General features: G+C 46.8%; 1 protein-coding gene and 1 long non-coding RNA gene across 11 annotated transcripts in view; one reads left to right on the top strand and one right to left on the bottom strand.

Moving 5' to 3' along the window:
• Window positions 1–9,819: 9,819 nt before the first annotated feature.
• LOC129715537 (misshapen-like kinase 1) overlaps window positions 9,820–23,194 on the top strand; it is a 230,204-nt gene continuing 216,829 nt past the window's right edge. For all 9 annotated transcript variants that reach the window (XM_055665413.1, XM_055665411.1, XM_055665412.1 and 6 more), the window contains exon 1: window positions 9,820–10,105. In XM_055665413.1, the coding sequence (XP_055521388.1) occupies window positions 10,049–10,105 (57 nt within the window). In that variant the 5' untranslated portion in view covers window positions 9,820–10,048. The remainder of the gene's footprint in view (window positions 10,106–23,194) is intronic.
• On the bottom strand, window positions 9,992–14,542 carry LOC129715538 (uncharacterized). Of its 2 annotated transcripts, none has more exons than XR_008726519.1 (2): window positions 12,009–14,542; window positions 9,992–10,147 (listed from the first exon to the last, which is right to left on the bottom strand). It is a non-coding gene; the product is annotated as an uncharacterized LOC129715538 (long non-coding RNA). The 2 variants fall into 2 exon arrangements; XR_008726520.1 differs by lacking the exon at window positions 12,009–14,542 and adding an exon at window positions 11,008–12,002.

Genomic DNA, 23,194 nt, shown 5'->3' with positions numbered 1-23,194 from the left:
AAATCTCTTGCCGCCATCTCCGGTTCCACTCTCTCCCCCCCCCCCCGCAGTTTTCCAAAGGTGGTTTTTTTTTTCTCTCCCGAACGTTACATATGTTGTTTTCTAGTTTTTAAAAGGAAAAAAAATGTAGATGGTGCAAATCCAAGGTTGCGGGAACAAAATAACGCTGAAAGCAAAAGGGGCGGGTGTCAACATGCTGGAGTGACTCAAAATAGAGAGAGAACTGCAGACGCTGATTTACACCAAAATAAGGCATTGAGTGCTGGAGTAACTCAAAATGTTCAAGAAGGAACTGCAGATGCTGGAAAATGGAAGGTGGACAAAAATGCTGGAGAAACTCAGCGGGTGCAGCAGCATCTATGGAGCGAAGGAAATAGGCAACGTTTCGGATGGGGAGCAATGAGCTAGAAAGACCTTATCAATAGTTCTTGACCCAAAATACCACCTATTGAAGGATCGCGATACATTCTTTTTTCTCCAGAGATGCTGCCTGACCCGCTGAGTTACTCCAGCACTTTGCATCCAACCTTGGCGTAGTGTAAACCAGCACGTGCAGTTCCTTCCTGCGCTCTCCACCTATCACTCCCCTGCCCCCCCCCCCCCCCCTCCCCACCCTCCTCCTCTCTTCCAGCTTTCTCTCCCCCCTCCTCTCCAAGCCCACCCACCACAATCAGTCCGAAGAAGGGTCCCGGCCTAGAACCGTCACCCGCCCACGTTCTTCCAGAGGTGCTGCCTCCCCGGCCCGCTGAGTTAGCCCAGCGGTGGACAAAAATGCTGGAGAAACTCAGCGGGTGCGGCAGCATCTATGGAGCGAAGGAATTGGCGACGTTTCGGGCCGAGGCCCTTCTCCAGACGCCTGCTACACGGTCCCACTGCGCCGTTTGTTCTTGCTGCTGATTACTGACGAGCGATCGCCAACTGGACAACACGGCTTTTAATCTTTGCAACTTTTTATATACAATCTCACTTTGGGACCCAAAAACTGAGCAGACGTTCCACTCCCCACCCCTGCACTGCCACCTACTGGCAGACACCCAGTGTTGAGATCATTCTGCATTCAATAGACTTCAATACAGTCTGGCAGCAGCGACAGAGGCCCTTCGGCCCATTGAGTCTGTACCGGCCATCAGTACTGAAGCCTTTTATTCTGCCCACACTGCCTTCAAGTACTTCCCACACACGCACTGACACGCACGCATGCACATGGGCACTGCACACACTCGTCCCACACACACACACTCACTCACTCATGCACACATGTTCACACGCACATGGGCACACGCATGCACACCCACCTCACCTCTCACACGCTACTTCCCACACTCACATGCATGCATGCACACGTGCATGGACATGTGCACACACTCACACACACATGTGCACGCACACACTCGCATGCACATACACAAACACACACACACACAAACACACACACACCCATACACACACACACACACACACACACACACACACACACACACACACACACACACACACACACACACACACACACACACACACACCACACACACAACACACACACACACACGCAAACACACACACACACACACACACACACACACACACACATACACAAACACACACACACACACACACACACACACACACACACACACACACACACACACACACACACACACACACACATACACACACACACTCACATGCACACACACAGTTACACACACACATACACAGTGCCCTAGGTCAGGCAGGTACCTGGGACTATGGAGCTGTCGGGCGGTGCTTCCACCCGCTGCGCCTCAAACTGTTCTGAATTTATTATTGAGTTTTCTTTTTTTGAAAGACTCTTGCTTTGTCTGTCATTCCATCCTGGAGCCAATATAGCCACCAGCAACATGGCAGTATTTTGTAATATGTATAGTTTAATAGAACTGGGAACAAAACTAGACCTGAATAAAACTATGATGGTTTAACTTGGAGTCCAAATGGCCTGGGGCTTGGTATTACAGCGCAACGGTGGCTCAGCGGTAGAGTTGCTGCCTCACAATGCCAGAGACCCGGGTCCAATCCCACCTGCGGAGTTTGTACGTTCTCCCCGTGACCTGCGTGGGTTTTCTCCGAGATCTTCGGTTTCCTCCCACACTCCAAAGACGTGCGGGGTTGTGGGCTAATTGTCTTGGTGTAAATGTAACCTGACCCTAGTGTGTGTAGGATAGTGTTTGTGTGCGGGGTCGCTGGTCGGCACGGACTCGGTGGACCGAAGGGCCTGTTTCGATGCTGTATCTCCAAACTAAACTAAATAGCTGTTATTCACAGTGTCCAATACCTTCTGCATGTCCTGGATTTCACCTGACATGTAGGAGGAGGCCATTTGGCCCATAGAGTCAATGCTAGCTCCCTGTGCAATCCCATTTCCCTGTTTATTTCCCTGTGCCATATTCAATCGGACGGCACGGTGGTGCAGTGTAGGGTTGTTGCATCAACTGCCTGTTGCCCCACCTGCCTGCATTTGGCCCATATCCCTCCAAACCTGTCCTGTCCTATCCATGTACCTGTCTAACTTCCTCAAACGATGGGATAGTCCCAGCTTCAACTACCTCCTCCGGCAGCTCGTTCCATACACCCACCACCCTCTGTGCGGAACAAGTTAACCCTCAGATTCCTATTCAATCTTTTCCCCTTCACCTTGAACCCATGTCCTCTGGTCCTCGATTCCCCTACTCTGGGCAAGAGGCTCCACCCGAGCTATGTTTTTGTCCACCTCGATAAAATTCCCCCCCTCATCCTCCTGAGCTGCTGTTCCTCCAATTTGTGTTGGGGGCTCATTCTGTCAGTGGAAGTGAAGTGAATTGAATGGTCACATGTGGCAGATCACAGTGAAATCCTTTGCTTGTATACCCGAGGTATGCAAATAGTGGCCACAAAAAGGGCACTCGTAAACGAAGAGGATTCCCAGGGCAGAAAGGTCAGTGTGGGAATGGGAGGGGGAGTTGAAGGCTTTTGGTAATTGAGATATTGCGTAGGCCCAGGCAGACTGAGTGTTTCTGGATCCTTGACTGCGACCAACAGGCCTCTGGTGCTCCCACTGAGGCTGGCCACCCGTGGCTCTCAGATCCTGGAGCACAGCAGTAGGGCTATTCCCTCACAGCGCCGGTTCGATCCTGGCTACGGGTGCTGTCCGTACGGAGTTTGTACATTCTCCCCGTGACCTGCGTGGGTTTTCTCCGATATCTTCAGTCCCCTCCTACACGTGCAGGTATGTAGGTAAATTGATGTCAAAATTTGGTGTAGGATAGTGTTAATGTGCGGGGAATTGCTGGTCGGCACGGAACCGGTGGGCCGAAGGGCCTGTTTCTGTGCTGTATCTCTAAACTACACTAAACTTGACTCTGCCTAGACTTTCCCAATGGACAAGGCCTGCTCCACCATTTCACATCCCACCCTGTTAATTGGTTTTTAGTTGGGGAGATACACTGCTGAAACAGCCCCTTCGGCCCACCGAGTCCGGCCCAACCAGCGATCCCGGCACACTAACACTACCCTACACACACACACACACTAGCGACAATTTACATTTACACCAAGCCAGTGAACCTACAAACCCGCACGCCTTTGGAGCGTGGGAGGAAACCAGTGATCGCAGAGAAAACCCGCGCAGGTCACGGGGAGAACGTGCAAACTCCGTACAGACAGCACCATAGTCAGGATGGAACCCGGGTCTCTGGCGCTGTGAGGCAGCAGCTCTACCCGCTGCGCCACCGTGCTGTGTTTTGCCTCCTGTCAACTACTGATATTTTCCTTCACTCTTTCGAAAAATATATTGATAGTCGCCTTATTTTTGTACCAATAAAATCATCTTTCCCAGCGAGTGATTTGTACGTTATTTTATGTAACGCCATGTGCTCTAATTTGGTTCTACTTTGGAGACGCAGAGCGGAAAAAAGGCCGTGTCAGCGCCGACCAGCGATCCCCGCACACTAACACTATCCTACACACACACCAGGGACAATTTACACGTACACCGAGCCAATTAACCTACAAACCCGCACGGCTTTGGGAGTGTGGGAGGAAACCGGAGCTCCCGGAGAAAACCCACGCAGGTCACGGGCAGGACGTACAAACTCCTCACACACACACACACAGACACACACACACAGACAGCACCCGTAGTTGGGATCGAACCTGGGGCCCTGGTGTTGGAAGCTCTACCGCTGTCCCTCCCATTATCAGCTGATTCTGACGGTCGCCGTGTGAAAGGACATTTCTTTCGAGAGTTCAAATTGTCAGGTGGCGGCCATTTTGAACGCGGACATGTTTGCTTGGAAAGTCACGTGCACCTTAAGGACAACCTGGCCCATCGGTCTCCCCTTCATGGACTCCCCTTCAAGAGACGCAGAGAGAACACAGGTAGTGTTGAGGCACAGTGGCACAGCGGGTAGAGCCACCACCTCACAGCACCAAGGTCCCAGGTTCAAACCCGACCTTCAGCATTGTGTGAGTGTGTGTTCATGTGAGTGTGTGTATGTTGGTGTGTGTGCATGAGTGTGTGTGCAGTGGAGTGTGTGTGTATATGAATATGTGTGTATATGAGTATGTGTGTATATGAGTGTGTGTGTATATGAGTGTGTGTGCATGTATGTGAGTGTATGTATGTGAGTGTATGTGCATGTGAGTGTATGTGCATGTGTGTGTGTGCATGTGTGTGTGTGTGTGTATGTGTGTGTGTGTGTGTGTGTGAGTGTGTGTGTGTGAGTGTGTGTATGTGAGTGTGTATGTACGTGTGTGTGTGCATGTGTGTGTGTGTGTGTGTGCGTGTGTGTGTGTGTGTGTGTGTGTGTGTGTGTGCATGTGAGTGTGTGCATGTGAGTGTGTGCATGTGAGTGTGTGTGTGTGTGCGCATGTGTGTGTGTGTGTGAGTGTGTGTGTGCGTGAGTGTGTGTGCATGTGAGTGTGTGCATGTGAGTGTGTGTGTGCATGTGAGTGTGTGTGCATGTGAGTGTCCGTGTGAATGAGTGCGCGCGTGTTAGTGTGAAAGAGTGTGGTAGGTTCGATCCCAACCTCTGGCTGTGTGTGTGAGGTAGGGTGTGTGTGTGTTGGTGTACGTGAGTGTGAGAGAGTGCGTATGTTAGTGTGCGTGAGAGCGTGTGCAAGTGAGTGTACACGTGAGTGTGCGCACAGCGGCGCAGTGGTAGAGTTGCACTCACAGCACCAGAGACCCGGGTTCCATCCTGACTGCGGGTGCGGGTGCTGTCTGTGCGGAGTTTGCACGTTCTCCCAATGACCACGTGGGTTTTCTCCAGGTTCTCCGGTTTCCTCCCACACTCCAAAGACGTGTGGGTTTGTAGGTCAATTGGCTTCAGTAAAAATTGTAAATTGTCCCTAGAGTGTGTAGGATAGTGCTAGTGTGCAGGGTGATCGGCACAGACTGTATCTCGAATGTCTAATAGACAATAGACAATAGGTGCAGGAGTCGGCCATTCGGCCCTTCGAGCCAGCACCGCCATTCAATGTGATCACGGCTGATCATCCCCAATCAGTACCCCGTTCCTGCCTTCTCCCCTGCTTCCGCTATCTTTAAGAGCCCTATCTAGCTCTCTCTTGAAAGCATCCAGAGAACTTGCCTCCACCGCCCTCTGAGGCAGAGAATTCCACAGACTCACAACTCTCTGTGAGAAAAAGTGGTTCCTCGTCTCCATTCTATATGGCTTGCCCCTTATTCTTAAACTGTGTGTGTGTGTGGCCCCTGGTTCTGGACTCCCCCAACATCGGGAACATGTTTCCTGCCTCTAGCGTGTCCAAATCCTTAATAATCTCATATGTTTCAATAAGATTCCCTCTCATCCTTCTAAATTCCAGAGTGTACAAGCCCAGCCGCTCCATTCTCTCAGCATATGACAGTCCCGCCATCCCGGGAATTAACCTTGTAAACCTACGCTGGGCTCCCTCAATAGCAAGAATGTCCTTCCTCAAAGCCCGTAACAATCTTATATGTTTCAATGTCTAAATACCAGATAATTCCGAGTCCTCGCCTTTGGTCAACTGCAGGCATCATGTTTGCGGCCTGCTTGCATCCGTTCCGATAAAAATAAGCTAATTTAGGGTGACGGAAAGGTGGGCAGGTAATGTGCCGATGATACAGAGATGGAGAGGCGAGCACAGATTTATAAATATACATTACATTTTTTGTTTCTTCTCCGCTGTAGAAAATGGATGTGAGTCACACTGGGAGAAAGGAGATAAAGGGTTCTGATGCAGAACGGGCAAACACTTCAACACCCCCTCCCATTCCCACACTGACCTCTCTGTCCTGGGCCTCCTCCACTGTCAGAGTGAGGCCCAGCGCAAATTGGAGGAACAGCACCTCATATTTCCCTTGGGCAGCTTACACCCCAGCGGTATGAACATTGACTTCTCTAACTTTAAGTAACCCTCTCTCTCCATCCCTCCCCTATCCTAGTTCTCCGACACCTGACTGTCCTCCTGATTAAATTTTATCTTTGTATGCCTCGTTGTCACCTGCCTCCAGCTAACAGTGACCTATTCTACATTTACCTTGATCATCCTCTCCTTTGATCTCTCAATGTCACTCCTTACCCATCCATATCTCTGCGCCTGTCTCTCTGCCTGAAGATGGGTGACAGCCCCGCTGAGTTAGTCCAGCATTTTGTGACTGCCTTCAGTGTCCATTGACTCTCAGGACTCAGCCCCCTGCATCTCACCTCACTCACCAGCAGATGGCATCGACAGCGACCCGCCTCAACCTATAAGGTCATAAGCGGTAGGAGCAGAATTAGGCCATTCGGCCCATCAAGTCTAATCCCTCCCCTAATCCCATTCTCCTGCTTTAGACAATAGACAATAGGTGCAGGAGTAGGACATTTGGCCCTTCAAGCCAGCACCACCATACAATCCACAATCAGTACCCCGTTCCTGCATTCTCCCCATATCCCCTGACTCCGCTATCTTTAAGAGTCCTATCCATCTATCTCTTGAAAGCATGCAGAGAACCGGCCTCCACCGCCCTCTTGAGGCAGAGAATTCCACACTCACAGCTCTCTGTGAGAAAAAGTGTTTCCTCGTCTTCGTTCTAAATGGCTTACTCCTTATCCTTCTCCCCGTACCCACAGACACCCACACTAATCAAGAATCTATCTAAGGTACACAAAAATGCTGGAGAAACTCAGCGGGTGCAGCAGCATCTATGGAGCGAAGGAAATAGGCAACGTTTCGGCCCGAAACGTTGCCTATTTCCATCGCTCCATAGATGCTGCTGCACCCGCTGAGTTTCTCCAGCATTTTTGTGTACCTTCGATTTTCCAGCATCTGCAGTTCCTTCTTAAACAAGAATCTATCTATCTCTGCTTTAAACTGTGTGTAGGAAAGAACTGCAGATGGTTAGACACAAAATGCTGGAAGTAACTCAGATAGACACAAAATGCTGGAGTAACTCAGCGGGACAGGCAGCATCTCTGGAGAGAAGGAATGGGATGACATTTCGGGTTGGGACTCCGGTGGAAGGTGGCTGACAAGAGGTTCCCGACGAGAGGGCCTGAACAGCGGCGACTACGGGGGGGCTCGGGAGGGTGAACATCGGGGAACATCAGCGAGGAGATTGACTGGACTTTGGTTCCTTCCACCACAGTGGGGAACTTTGGTGCTGCTGTAGTGTGGACTACTTACTGTGTTTTGTGTTTGTTAAATTTTATTTTTTTTGTATGACTGTAAGGGAAAAAGAATTTCGCTGTCTCTTCATTGGAGACATTGACAATAAATTAAATCAAATCTAATCAATCAAATCAAATCAGGTAGCAAGCACACCTGTAATCCAATGGGAAGTGGCACAGGTGTAATCCAATGGGAGGTGGCACACCTGTAATCCAATGGGAGGTGGCGCACCTGTAATCCAATGGGAGGTGGCACATGGGAGGTGGCGCACCTGTAAACCAATGGGAGGTGGCGCACCTGTAATCCAATGGGAGGTGGCGCACCTGTAAACCAATGGGAGGTGGCGCACCTGTAATCCAATGGGAGGTGGTGCACCTGTAAACCAATGGGAGGTGGCGCACCTGTAATCCAATGGGAGGTGGTGCACCTGTAAACCAATGGGAGGTGGTGCACCTGTAGACCAATGGGAGGTGGCACACCTGTAAACCAATGGGAGGTGGTGCACCTGTAATCCAATGGGAGGTGGTGCACCTGTAAACCAATGGGAGGTGGCACACCTGTAATCCAATGGGAGGTGGCGCACCTGTAAACCAATGGGAGGTGGTGCACCTGTAGACCAATGGGAGGTGGCACACCTGTAAACCAATGGGAGGTGGCGCACCTGTAATCCAATGGGAGGTGGCGCACCTGTAAACCAATGGGAGGTGGTGCACCTGTAATCCAATGGGAGGTGGCACACCTGTAATCCAATGGGAGGTGGTGCACCTGTAAACCAATGGGAGGTGGCGCACCTGTAATCCAATGGGAGGTGGTGCACCTGTAATCCAATGGGAGGTGGCACACCTGTAAACCAATGGGAGGTGGGGCACCTGTAGACCAATGGGAGGTGGCACACCTGTAAACCAATGGGAGGTGGCGCACCTGTAATCCAATGGGAGGTGGCACAACCAATGGGAGGTGGCGCACCTGTAATCCAATGGGAGGTGGCACACCTGTAATCCAATGGGAGGTGGCACACCTGTAATCCAATGGGAGGTGGCACACCTGTAATCCAATGGGAGGTGGCACACCTGTAATCCAATGGGAGGTGTAATCCAATGGGAGGTGGCACACCTGTAATCCAATGGGAGGTGGCACACCTGTAATCCAATGGGAGGTGGCACACCTGTAATCCAATGGGAGGTGGTGCACCTGTAATCCAATGGGAGGTGGCGCACCTGTAATCCAATGGGAGGTGGTGCACCTGTAAACCAATGGGAGGTGGTGCACCTGTAAACCAATGGGAGATGGCACACCTGTAATCCAATGGGAGGTGGAACACCTGTAATCCAATGGGAGGTGGCACACCTGTAATCCAATGGGAGGTGGCACACCTGTAATCCAATGGGAGGTGGCGCACCTCTAATCCAATGGGAGGTGGTGCACCTGTAATCCAATGGGAGGTGGCGCACCTGTAATCCAATGGGAGGTGGCACACCTGTAATCCAATGGGAGGTGGCGCACCTGTAAATCCAATGGGAGGCGGCGCACCTGTAATCCAATGGGAGGCGGTGCACCTGTAATCCAATGGGAGGCGGCGCACCTGTAATCCAATGGGAGGTGGTGCACCTGTAAACCAATGGGAGTGGTGCACCTGTAAACCAATGGGAGATGGCACACCTGTAATCCAATGGGAGGTGGGGCACCTGTAGACCAATGGGAGGTGGTGCACCTGTAAACCAATGGGAGGCGGCGCATCTGTAAACCAATGGGAGGCGGCGCACCTGTAAAAAAAAACAGAGAGAGCGACTGCGCCTGCGCACCGGCTTCCCTTGCGGGAGCTGGGTGAGCAGGAAGGGGGGCACGTGACCAGCCAGCCCCGCGCGTGCGCACACGTGTAGACACACACACCGGGGTGGGGGGGGGGGTGAAGGAGGTTTGAGGGAGCGCGCACGCACGCACGCACGCACGCACACGTCGCAGCAAGGGATGGGGGGGGGGGGGAGCGGGAGCGCGCACGTACTGACTAACTGACGCACGTACTGACTAACTGACGCACGTACTGACGCACGTACTGACTAACTGACGCACGTACTGACTAACTGACGCACGTACGCACGCTGGTGCCGCCCTCCCGCCCTGACTCCGCCCGCCGCCGCGCGTTGCCCCTGGTTACCGAGGTGGGGGAGGAGGAGGAGGAGGCGGCGGCGGCGGCGCCATTCATGTCGGGTGGCCGCCGGTGATGGAGGCGGAGGAGAGGACGGCGGCACCAGCACCACCTCACCCTCCCTGACCAGCGGATCTCCGACCGTCTGAGGAGGTGGAGGAGGAGGGGAAAAAATACACACACACACGCAAATATATACTTGAACTTTTAATTCTCCACCTGAGGCGACGCCGTGATTGCGGCTGAGAGAAGATGGCGAGCGAGCCGCCGGCCCGCAGCCTGGACGACATCGACCTCTCCGCCCTCCGGGTAAGCGCCGCCGCTCCCCCCCTTCCACCTTTTGCTGCAAATCTAGACGCATATCGTCGAGAGAGAGAGAAAAAAAAGCGTTAGAGCCTTATATTTCTCCACACGAAGGTGCGCCCCCGATTTCGCCATTCCCCGGGAGAAGCCTCACCCCCCCCCCACACCGGGGCTGGGAACTTTCTACCCCACTGTGTGTGTGTTGGTGATAAATCCAGAGGGTGCTTTGCACTCTTGTCTCTGCGGTTGGATTTTTTATTTGCATTTGCAATTGCAGTTTCACAGGTACATTTGCGCTTTAAAGATCTGCATTTGCAATTTTAATATCTGCATTTGTACTTTAAGAGCTGCATTTGCACGTTAAAAGCTACATTTGCCGCTTTAAAATGTGTATTTGGGTTATTTAAATCTGTTTGCACGTTAAAATGTGCATTTGGGCTTTTAAAATGTGCATTGTGGCTTTTAAAATGTGCATTTGGCCTTTTAAAATGTGCATTTGGCCTTTTAAAAATTACGTTTGCACTCTAAAATGTGCATTTGGGCTTTTAAAAATTACGTTTGCACTCTAAAATGTGCGTTTGGGCTTTTAGAATCTACATTTGTACTCTAAAATTTGCATTTGGGCTTTTAGAATCTACATTTGTACTCTAAAATGTGCATTTGGGCTGTTTAAATCTACGTTTGCACTCTAAGATGTGCATTTGCGCTTTTGAAATGTGCATTTACACAGATCTACATTTGCCGCTTTAAAACATGCATTTTCAGTTTTAAATTTGCACTTTAAAATCTGCATTTAAAAACAATCTACATTTGCACTTTTCTATAATCTGCATTTGGACTTTAAAATCTAAATTTATTTTTAAATGTGCATTTGCACTTTAAAATCTGTAGTCCAAGACTTTTCCTACCTTGTGTGGATACATTATTTTGGTCTTTTTTAATGGCTTTGCACTTGTAAACAATGCACAGGGTCTTGGTCTTGCTCCTTGTGTTGTGATGCTCCCGGTTTATGTTTAAGCAGACAGCCAAGAGTGTTTAATTGTCGTATGTGCTGATAAACGGAACTGAAATTGTTATTGGTTTGTGGTTGAATATTGCGTTGGGGAAGGGATTACGTTGGGGGACCAGGCCTCCAGTGTGACAAAAAATGTAGGAATTTAATAACCCCACTACCAATGCAAGACCAAAACCAGAAGCCCTTAGTGCAACCAGGGAAGACCCATAGTTCATAATTACAGTCACACAGTGTTGAAACAGACCCTTCAGCCCAATTTGCCTCTGACACCTGCGTTACTCCCACCTGCATGTGTTGGCCATATCCCTTCAAACCTTTCCTATCCATAAACCTTTCCAGATGACTGTTAATTGAGGTTACTGTTGTGTAATGTTTGAGAGCTTGATGGTTGTTGTGTAAAATCTGTTCTAATAAGGTTATGAGTTGTGTAAACCTCTGATTACCTGGTGAGATTGTTTACTTGGCATAATACTGCTTCCGGTGTTGCAGCATCAAATGTTGTCAGAGCTAAGGGTGGTTGTGCTTAATTGCCTTGTAAGGTAGATTTTTATTTAAAGGAGACATTGTATTACTTGGAAACGTGTAATTCTTTTAATTTTCTAAATGAAGTACACATAACTAATTAATACGCAAAATGTTATATCTCCATATTTAAAAAATGCCATTCCTTAACTATGCAGAGACATTTTAATTTAGTGCAATTTCTTAGTCCGTCATTTAAAAAAAGATAATATTAGCTTATGGTACTTATTAGTGATTAGTATTCCTAAGGTTTTGCCTAGTATTTTGCTGGTATTTTGGGCCATTTTTCCTCTGGTATCCTGTATAGCCAATGACGGCCCTGTTAATTCAACTGAATATTTTCTCCACGTATTGGCAGGCCATCTAACTTACCTCTGTGCAGGAAGGAACTAAAGATGCTGGTTTAAAACGTAGATAGACACAAAAAGCTGGAGTAATTCAGCGGGGCAGGCAGCATGTCTGGAGAGAAGGAATGGGTGAAGTTTCGGGTCGAAGAAGGGTCTTAATCTGAAATGTTACCCATTCCTTCTCTCCAGAGAATCTGCCTTCTGTGTTAGTTAATGAGCCCAGAAGTCATGCAGCCTTCTTTCAAATTTGTCGTCAGTGCCATCCTCCTTCCGTCTTGCTGCTCTCAAGCCTTCGTAGATGTTGTCAATTCCTGATTCAAGGCCCACATTATCTGCAGCTCCTTCGAACGACTTCCATTCCACCAGCTGTGCCGTGACACAGAAATAGCCGTTGTTTAAGTCGCAAATTGCACCCTTTGCAGCAGTCGCCAAACTGGTTTATCCCTCATCAATCTTCGTATTTCACTCTTGACATTGTTGGCCAAACTGGCTTTTTGCTAGGTTTTCTCTTTATTCGAAGATAGACACAAAATCAGAGAGCACTCCAGAACCAACATTTACCTCATTGAATGACCTGTGGACTTTATTGGCTTTATCTTGCACTAAATGTTATTCCTTTTATTGTGTATCTGTACATTGTGAATTACTCGATTGTAAACATTGTCTTTCCGCTGACTGGTTAGAAACATAGAAAATAGTTGCAGGAGGAGGCCATTTGGCCCTTCGAGCCAGCACCACACGCAACAAAAGCTTTTCACTGTACCTTGGTACACGTGTCAATAAACTAAACTGACGGAAGGATCTCGACTTGAAAAGTTGCCTATTCCTTTTCTCCAGAGATGCTGCCAGACGCTTTGAGTTACTCCAGCATTTTGTGTCTATCTTCAATGTAAACCCGCATCTGCAGTTCCTTCCTACACATTTTCAGTTACATATCAGTTTAAACTCCTACACAACAACTGTATTAATTTTTCCATCCCTTAATGATTTCTCTCTTGTTACTTCCCATTTTTCATCCATGCCCTGCCTCTTGACACAATCAACCAGTAGTTGTTTCCTTGGAGACACAAGTGATGGCAAATGCTAAATTTCTGAGCAAAATACAAACTGGTAGAGGAACGCGAGGGGTCTGGCATCGTCTATGGAAGGAGCTGAAGAAGGGTCCTGACCCAAATCGTCGCCTGCCCATTCCCTCCACAGATGTTGCCCGACCCGTTGAATTTTCCCAGCACTTTGTGTTTTGCTCAAACTTACTTTCTTTCACTGAATCTACGTCTGATCCTCTACTCGTAAAAATAAATGGTATCCTGATCTCCAAACCCCATCGTGATGTTCTGAAGAAGGGTTCGACCCGAAACGTTGCCTATTTCCTTCGCTCCATAGATGCTGCCTCACCTGCTGAGTTTCTCCAGCATTTTTGTCTACCTTTGATTTTCCAGCATCTGCATTTCCTTCTTAAACATGATGTCCTACCAGCTGGGTTCCCTCCTTTTCATCTCTCTTAACTTGACCTCATTCAAAACTCAGTGTATAAGTTCTTTGTACAAGTTCTCTGCACCAATCGCTCTTTATCTCACTGCAGTGACTAGATTTCCAAAATTGGACCTCTAGTTCAAATTTCTTCCTGACCTAATCTCATTATTTCTAATTTATGTCTTCTAATCGTTTAAAATATTTGCCATCCTTTCAAATCTGGCCTTATTGCTCCACCGTTGTTAAATGCCTTGGGCAGTTTAAGCCTCTTTTTGTGATTATCTGGTGTAATCTTTTAGCTTCCATAATATTTCTTAAGGTGATGAAGCATCAAATTGTATCAAAGCATTTGGGAAGTTTGTGCTGTGAAAATACCTTATTTTGATTGCCTTGGTCAGGGGAGATACTTATGTAAAGTGTAAATAGGGTGGCGCAGTGATAGAGTTGCTGCCTTGCAGCACCTGAGACCCAGGGTTGATCCCGACTACGGGTGCTTGTCTGTACGGAGTTTGTACATTCTCCCCGTGACCTGTGTGGGTTTTCGGCGAGATCTTCAGTTTCCTCTCACACTCCTAAGACGTACAGGTTTATAGGTTAATTGGCTTGCTAAAGGTAAAAAATGTCCCTAGTGAGTGTAGGATGGTGTTAATATGCAGGGAATGCTGCTCGACACGTACCCGGTGGGCCGAAGGGCCTGTTTCCACGTTGTATCTTTAAACTAAACAGACCATCCCCTTGCCTCCACGAGCCACCGAGTTCCTCCAGCAGATTATTTTTCGCTCCTCTTTCTAACATTCGTTATGTAATACTCAAACATAGAAACTTGTCGCCTGTATTTATTTTTATCCGCTTCCTCAATCTATTTAAAACGCTTTCACACATAAATATGATGCTGAAGACCAAGAAAATTAATGTCTGAGGTGCAAATAAATTGTATCATTTATAACATACTAGAGATATAGAAAATAATGAAAAGAGATGGCCAGTGAAGTAGGGCTTGCACGTTAAGGAGTTGATGGGAAGATGGAGCTAGATGGGAGAGTGAATAGTGGAGAAGGTGACAGAAGATGTACAGGTTTGTAGGTTAATTGACCTGTTTTAAAAAAAAAACTAAATTGACCCTAGTGTGTAGGATAGTGTTACTGTACGGGGTGATTGCTGGACGGTGGGCCTGTTTTTTCACTATCACTAAGGTAAAGTACTAAAGATGATCAGATGCAACCTTCACGTGGTCCGCCCTGTTTCAACGAATGCAATCAACCTGACGTGCACAATCAAATAAGATCAAAGAGAGCAAGTTGTCCTACAACTTTAGGCTGTGCACGCCATATGCAAGAAGAAGATGGAACAACAAAAGGTCAAAACAGATGAGGCAAGTGGCACCAGATGAAGGAAGGATGAGTTAAGAATGTGAGTGACAGGCCACAGTGACCAGGTCAGGAAGGAGAAAGAAACTGGGCAATGGGGCTGGCGGTGAATGGAAGGATGCGTAGGAAGGGACTGCAGATGCGGGTTTATACCGAGGATAGACACAAAATGCTGGAATAACTCAGCGGGCCAGGCAGCATCTTTGGATAGAAGGAATGGGTGATATTTCAGGTCGGAAGAAGGGTATTGACCTAAAACGTCACTCATTTATTTTCTCCAGAGATGTTGCCTGTCATGCTGAGTTACTCCAGTATTTTGTCTATCTTGTGTGTGAGAGGACCTGGATGGACCAGAAGGGGAGGGAAAAATGAACACTGGGTTACCAGAAATTGAGAATTCAATTTTAGTGACATTGAATTGCAAATTATCTGTACATCTAGAGACTATATCTCTAGCCTGCTCGTTCATAGTCGTACAGCACGGAAACAGACTTTACGGCCCAACTTGCTCATGCCGACCCAGATGCCTTATCTACACTAGTCCCACCAGCCCGTGTTTTGCGCATATCCCTTTAATCCATTACCCAAATGTCTTTTCAATGCCACTATAATACCTTCCTCGACTACCTCCTCTGGCAACTTGTTCTATATACCTACTACTCTGTGCGGAAAATGTTGCCCCTTTTAAATCCTTCCCCTCACAAATCTATGTTCTCTGCTTCTTCTTCTTCTTACGTCTGGCATGCACAGCATAAAGTTGTAAGACAACTTCTTCTGTTTGATCATTTTGTGCACGCCAGGTTGATTACATTTGTTGAAACAGGGGGGGACCACATGGATGTTGCAATCTCCCGCCCCCTCCTGGTTCTTGAATCCCCTACTTTGGGTAAAAAGTTCCCCTATTCCCCTTGTGATCTAATACACCTCTATAAGATCAACTCTCAACCTCCTGCACCCCAAGGAATAAAGTTCTAGCCCAAAGATCCTATAGCGGAGCAAGGCAGACCACTCCTGCTAAATGCAAAGGGCTGACGTGTAGTACAGAATGGAACGTGGGCCTTTTTTCCCATCCATTTCCGTGACCCGACCTGCAGTGTAATCAACGTTGTGGAGGATCAGTTTGTGTTAATAAATTAAAATTCTGAAAATGAGGAGAAGGTTTTCACCAAATAACTTTTATTTTTACGAGGATGTTTCCGTAACCGGCTTCCGTCTCCGCACTATTATCCTATGGGATCTTTGGTGCGGAGACGGAAGCCGGTTACGGAAATGGGGCCTTAAATTACCAATGAATCTGCCCATGACCGTACTACGTCTTTTTCGTTGATTGGACTATCTTGCTCGCTATAGGATCTTTGTTCTAGCCTGCCCAGCCTCTCCCTATAGCCCGGACCCTGAAGTTCCTGCAACAACCTTGTAAATCCTCTCTGCACATTTTCCAGCTTAACAGCATCCTTCCTATATCAGCATGACCAAAACTAAACACAAATGTCCAAATGTGGTGTCACCAATGTTTTGTACAATTGGAACGTAACATCCCAACATCTGTACTGACTACCCTGACTGATGGAGATCAAGGTACTGAAAGCTGCCTTTACTACTCTTTCTACTCTGAGAACTATGTACTTGCACACTGAGATTCCTCTGTACAACACTCCACAGGGCCCTGCCGTTCACTGTTTATGTAGGTCCTGCCCTGGTTTGACTTTCCAAAATGCAACACCTCGCATTTATCTGCATTAAACTGCATTAATCATTCCTCAGCCAACTTGCCCAACTGATCAAGATCCTGTTGCTATTTTTGGTAATGATTTGTGCTCTCTATGAAACCACCAACTTTAGTGTGGGACCAGCACTGATCCCCGAGGCACACCACTAGTCACATGCCTTCTGGAAAACAACCTTTCACCATCATCCTCGGTTTCCTTCCATGAAACCAATTCTCTCGTCAGCTAGCTATTCCTTGCGATCTAACCTTCCAGATTTTATCAAATGGCTTGCTACATAGTCCATGTAGGCCTTTTTGATTACTTCAAAAAACGAAATCCGATTCGTAAGACATTATTACCCACATACAAAACAATGCTGAATCCCTAATCAGTCCCTGTCCTTCCAAATGTATGGATCTCTTCCTCAATCACAGATGTTTGGCTCACTGGTTTATAGTTCCCTGGCTTTTCCTTGCAGTCCTTCTCAACTAGAGCAACAACATTAGTCACAATCCAGTCTTCCGGCACCTCGCCCATGAGTTATGATTCATATATCTCAGCCCAGGTGCCTACAATTTCATCTCTTGCTTCTCACGATGTTCTTTGATAAATCTGATCATGCATGGGGGATTTACCTGCCTTCATATGCCTTGGGACATTCAGCACCTCCTCAACCGTAATGCTGACTGTCCTCAAGACATCTCTATTAACTGTCCCAAGTTCCCCAGTCTTCATGTCCTTCTCCATGGTAAAAACTGAAGAGGAATATTCATTGAGGACCTTGCCCAAAGAGATGTGTAGGAAAGAAACCAAAGCGATCATCTCTTTGGGCAATTTAGACAAAAAATCCTGTAGAAAATCAGCAGGACAGGCAGCATCTCTGGAGAGAAGGAATGGGCGCTGTTCGGGTCAAGGAAGTGTCTGTTCCGCTGAGTTACTGTAGCATTTTATTTTTTGTCTCAATTGCCCAAAGAGATGATCGCTTTGGTTTCTTTAGGACCCTGTTATCTCTCTTTACCCTCTTTCACTTTATGTAGTTGTAAAATCTCTTTGGATCGCGTCGATCTAAAAATCTGAATCCCTGCCCGTTACCAAGTCCTCAGCAATGCATTATTCCATTCTATCTTCCTGTCCCTTCCCCCACTAGTACGAGGCATTGAGTAATCTGGAAATCGCTGCCCTGGAAGTCGAGCTTTTGAACCTTTTGCCATTTCCTATAGCTATTTAGCAGGGACTCATTCATTTTCCTACCTTAGTCATTCGTGGCCACATACACAATGACTTCTGTTTGCTCCCCCTCCCCTTTTAGAATGTCATGCAGCCACTCTGAGACATTTTGAGCACTTGTACCAGGGAGGCAATACGCCAACTGGAGAAGATGATAACTGGTTTGTGTATTCCCAGTCTAAAATTTAAGGTGTTTGTATTAATTCATTTCACATGTAGTAGAATGCAATGCATTATTGCTTATGTTGCCTGCATTAAATTTTGCTGAATGATTTAAATACAATAGCTTAGTGATACAGCGCAGAAACTGAGTCCACACCAACTAGCAATCCATGCACATTAACACTATCCTGCACACACTCGGGACATTTCACATCTATACCAAGCCAATTAACCTATAAGCCTGTATGTCTTTGGAGCTTGGGAGGAAACCAGAGATCTCGGAGAAACGTCATGGAGAGAATTTACAAACTCCGTACAGACACAGGCTCTGTAAGGCAGCAACTCTGCCGCTGTGCCACCCTGCTGCCCATAATAATAGATAAAACAAATTTGCACATGGGGTTTCAAGTTATCAATGTACATATTATTCTATTATGTCTTCAACCTAGCAATTTGTCATATGGTGGTTCTTCAGTACGCTTTTAAAAAAATGGACTCTACATTTACCAATGAGCCTAATGATTTGTTTGAAGTAGCCTTTAAAGAGAGGCAACAAAGACTCTTTAGCTTGAGTCTCGGGCATCTGAAAGGAGAGCTGCCAGTGCTAAAGCAATAGCTAGTTGAGAGCTCTGATGAACAGACCCCAAGTTGGAGGACAGTGCAGGGCAGTTAGTGAAGCCGGTGCCTTGCAGAGCCAGAGATTTGGGTTCAATTTGACCTGTGTTGTCGAAGTGGAGTTTGCATGTAGTCCCTGTGACCACATGGGTTTCCTCCATGTGCTCTAGTTTCCTCCCTCTGCCCAAAGATGTGTGGTGTGAGATGTAGGTGTGAGAATTGGGGGATTTGATGAGAATAAATGGGGATTAATATAGAATAAGTATAAATGGTTAGGAAGGAACTGCTGATGCTGGTTTACACTGAAGATAGACACAAAATGCTGGAGTAACTTGGTGGATCAGGCAGCTTCTTTGGAGAAAAGAAATAGGTGATGTTTTGGATTGAGACCCTTCTTCAGACTAAGGGTTTGGAGAGGGAATCTAGAGGTATGAAATGGTACAGAACAAATCAAAGCCAGCACCAATCTCCAAGGAAAGGTGGAGCCATTGTTGGCTGTGGAAGAGGTGATAAAGGAATAAGAATAGTGAAACTAGCAGTGCGACTGGGGTGGGGAAGGGATAGAAGGAGTATAAATGGTTTGTGGCCAGCATGGATCAGATGTGCCAAAGGGTCTGTTCCCTTGCTGTGACCATCTATGACTGATATGTATCTCAGAGCAGTCAAGCGGAAAAGTGGAAATGGCGGGGGATGTAAGAGAGTAGAGAGTGGTGACAGGAGTTTAAAACCCGTGATAATTATAAAATGGACTGAGTTCAACAGGAAGCCAAAGTAGATGAATGTGCACAATGGATTGGTCGGTCTTGGTGAGCACAGTGTGGTTATATGGCCCTCTGCACGCAAGCTCATTGTCAACAGAACTTTGGTATTCTCAAGAAAGGTAGGTTGAAGAGTGTGTGAGAATAGTTCAATGTAAGCATGGTTCTCACATGAGATGTGAGGAGGTAAAAGTGGTTAGAATGTAACATTTGAGGTAGGATTAGAAAGGCAAAAAGCTGTAGATGTTGCAACATGGAAATAAAAATACATGTTGCTGGAAATATCTTGTTGGTTTGGCAAAATTTGTAGGACTTCCTCTTGCATATGGCATGCACAGCCTAAAGTTGTAGGACAATTTGTTCTATTTTATCTTATTTGATTGTGCACGCCGGGTTGATTGCATTCGTCGAAGGTTGCAATCTTCCACCCCATTTGCAGGGAGAATCAATGTTAGCATTTTAGGTCACTGACCTTTGATCAGAGCTGGAAAAAGTTAGCAGTCAGACATATTAAGTTGCAGAGAAGGGGATGGAGTGGTGTGAACCAAAGATCCTATAGCAAGCAAGATAGATCACTCGACGAAAAAGACGTAGTACGGTCATGGGCGGATTCATGGGTAATTTTTGGTCCCATTTCAGTAACCGGCTTCCGTCTCCACACCAAAGACCCCATAGGATACTAGTGCGGAGACGGAAGCCGGTTACGGAAACATCCTATTAAAAATAAAAGTTATTTGGGAAAGATCTTCTCCTCATTTTCAGAATTATAATTTATTAACACAAACTGTTCCCCTGCAACGCTGATTACACTGCGAGTCGGGTCGGGTTACTGAAATGTATGGAAAAAAAGGCCCACGTTCCGCTCCGTTGCGTACTACACGTCAGCCCATTGCATTTAGAAGGAGTGGTCTATCGTGCTTGCTATAGACTTAGACAGACTTAGATCCTTTATTTGTCATTCAGACCTTTCGGTCTGAACAAAATGTCGTTGCCTTCAGCCATACAAGTAATAATAAACAACAAAACACACAATCAACACAAATTAACATCCACCACAGTGAGTTCACCAGGCACCTCCTAACTGTGATGGACACAAAAATCTTAGGGTTACTGTCTCTTCCCTCCTCTTCTCCCTCTGCGCTGAGGCGATACCTCACCGGGCGATGGTAAATCAGTCCCGCGGCTCACCGAGCTCCGCGAACGGGCCGGTTCGAGCTCCGCGGCCCGGGGTGGTCGAAGCTGCCGCCCTCCAGTCCAGCGGACACAGCTGTTGCCGCGGGAGCTCCGGAAAACAGGCACCAGGCTGTGACCTGTGAGCTCCCGACGATGTCGTCCACTGGCCCGTGGCCAAGCCCCGGATTCAGGTCGCCGCCTCAGCTACCGGAGCACCGTCTCCATCCCGCGCCGGGCCGCTCTCACGGGAGCGCCGTCCCAGCCCCGAGTCGTGCCGCTGTCACCGGAGCGTCTCAGCCAGCACCGGGCCGCCACAGTCACATAGGATCTTTGGTGCGAACAAAGCAAGCGTCTGATAGGATGGACATCAAGACACAAGTAGCAATGAAGTTGGGTTGATGTTTAACTTGCTCGTCTCTGGAGGAGATGCAAGTAGAATGAGATGACAGAATGCAAGTAGAATGAGATTAATGGACAGAATGCAGTAGGATTCTGCCCTTCGAGCCTGTACTGCCATCCAATCTACAGGATTTTTTGTCTAAATTTTACAACTACATAAGAGAGATAACAGGGTCCTAAAGAAACCAAAGCGATCATCTCTTTGGGCAATTGAGACAAAAAATAAAATGCTACAGTAACTCAGCGGAACAGACTCTTCCTTGACCCGAACAGCGCCCATTCCTTCTCTCCAGAGATGCTGCCTGTCCTGCTGATTTTCTACAGGATTTTTTGTCTAAATTGCCCAAAGAGATGATCGCTTTGGTTTCTTTCCTACACATCTCTTTGGGCAAGGTCCTCAATGAATATTCCTCTTCAGTTTTTACCATGGAGAAGGACATGAAGACTGGGGAACTTGGGACAGTTAATAGAGATGTCTTGAGGACAGTCAGCATTACGGTTGAGGAGGGAGTGAACTGGAATTTATTTCAGGTTTATGACCTTTTATCAGAACTGGCTGCTGATTTGACTAGAAAGGCAGGTTATCTGAAAGAATTACAGTTGAGCAATTGGTGGTTTTATATACCTCTAGTCTCCCTCTCCCCTGAGTATGAAGAGTCTTGACCACAATTGTCACCCATTCCTTCTCTCTCGGTTCCCGCTGAGTTACTCCAGCATTTTGTGTCTATCTTTGGTGGTTTTAGTGATGAGACTGAAAATATGTGGCTGAAACTGAGAATCCATCTTGGTGTGAAATACATAATTGTCTTTAACGTAGGGGTTTGTTTTTACAATTTGAATATATTTCTATTTTGTACAGAAAATGAGGGTATTGGAAAGAATTGTGTCCCAGACCTAATTAAGAATAAACCAAATCAAATAAACCTGCCCTTTGAAGAGTCCTTTAACAATATGCATTTCACATTTCTATGATCTTTTAAAAATTTGTGGTGGATTATTTCTTTTGAAAATCATGGATGTATCATAATGCCACATATGAACGGTCTTACGCAAACATCTCTTATTCAGCTGCTTATGAGGTTTAAGCTGCATTATGCTCATTTTTGCAGGAGGCAATCTGTTCAATGTTTTGTAAGAATTAAGTCCATTATGTGCAACCAGATGTATGTATTTGAGACTTAAAAAAAATACTTTTATCCTTTAACATCTAATGGGATTTTACTGGGCTATGCAATTTGCTGAACTGCAGATGCTGGTTAATACACAAAGGGACACAAGTTGCTGGTATAGCTCAGCAGGTTAGGCGGCATCTTTGGAGAACATGGACATACGACCTTTTGATCGAAACGTCACCTATCCATATTCTCTAGATGTACTGCTTAACATAGAAACATAGAAAATAGGTGCAGGAGTAGGCCATTCGGCCCTTCGAGCCTGTACTGCCATTCAATATGATCATGGCTGATCATCTAACTCAGTATCCTGTACTTGCCTTCTCTCCATACCCCCTGATCCCTTTAGCCACAAGGGCCACATCTAACTCCCTCTTAAATATAGCCAATGAACTGGCCTCAACTACCTTCTGTGGCAGAGAATTCCAAAGATTCACTACTCTCTGTGTGAAAAATGTTTTCCTCATTTCGGTCCTAAAAGATTTTCCCCTTATCCTTAAACTGGCCCCTTGTTCTGGACTTCCCCAACATCGGGAACAATCTTCCTGCATCTAGCCCAGTGGTTCCCAACCTTTTTTTGGCCATGCCCCACCTAATCACCTCTAAAATCCTGATGCCCCCCCCCCATGTTGTGATATTATAATTCTTATCATTTAAAAAGTGAACTCCGTTTCAGCTGAAGAAGCTTAAAACGCCAATACCTTGGTTTAAACAAGCTTCAAAAGAACATTGTGGTGATTATGTAATAACTACACAATAAAGACCTTTTTTACCCCAAAAAAATTATTTACTCAAAATAACATCTGAAACATATGTTTACCTGATGGAAAATCCAAAAGAATTAAAATCGAAAATTTGGATCCAGACTTCCTCAGTCGCGCTCAATTGCCCCCCTTAAAAATCAAATTGTATCCCTGTGGGGCGTACGCCCCACGTTGGAAACCACTGATCTAACCTGTCCGACCCCTTAAGAATTTTGTAAGTTTTATAAGTAACCTGCTGAGTTATTCCATCAACTTGTGTTCTTTTGTAGAAGTGGCATCCCATTTCATATTTTCAATCCATAGTAGGATTTAATCTGGAGGCGTGCATTTCTGCTTCTGGGATGCTGAGAACTGGCCTCATTGAGAGTATAAGCACCTTGTTAATTGTGATC

This window comes from Leucoraja erinacea, unplaced genomic scaffold (genome assembly GCF_028641065.1).
Source record: "Leucoraja erinacea ecotype New England unplaced genomic scaffold, Leri_hhj_1 Leri_122S, whole genome shotgun sequence".
NCBI lineage: Eukaryota > Metazoa > Chordata > Chondrichthyes > Rajiformes > Rajidae > Leucoraja > Leucoraja erinaceus.
This window is presented reverse-complemented; position numbering and strand designations above follow the sequence as displayed.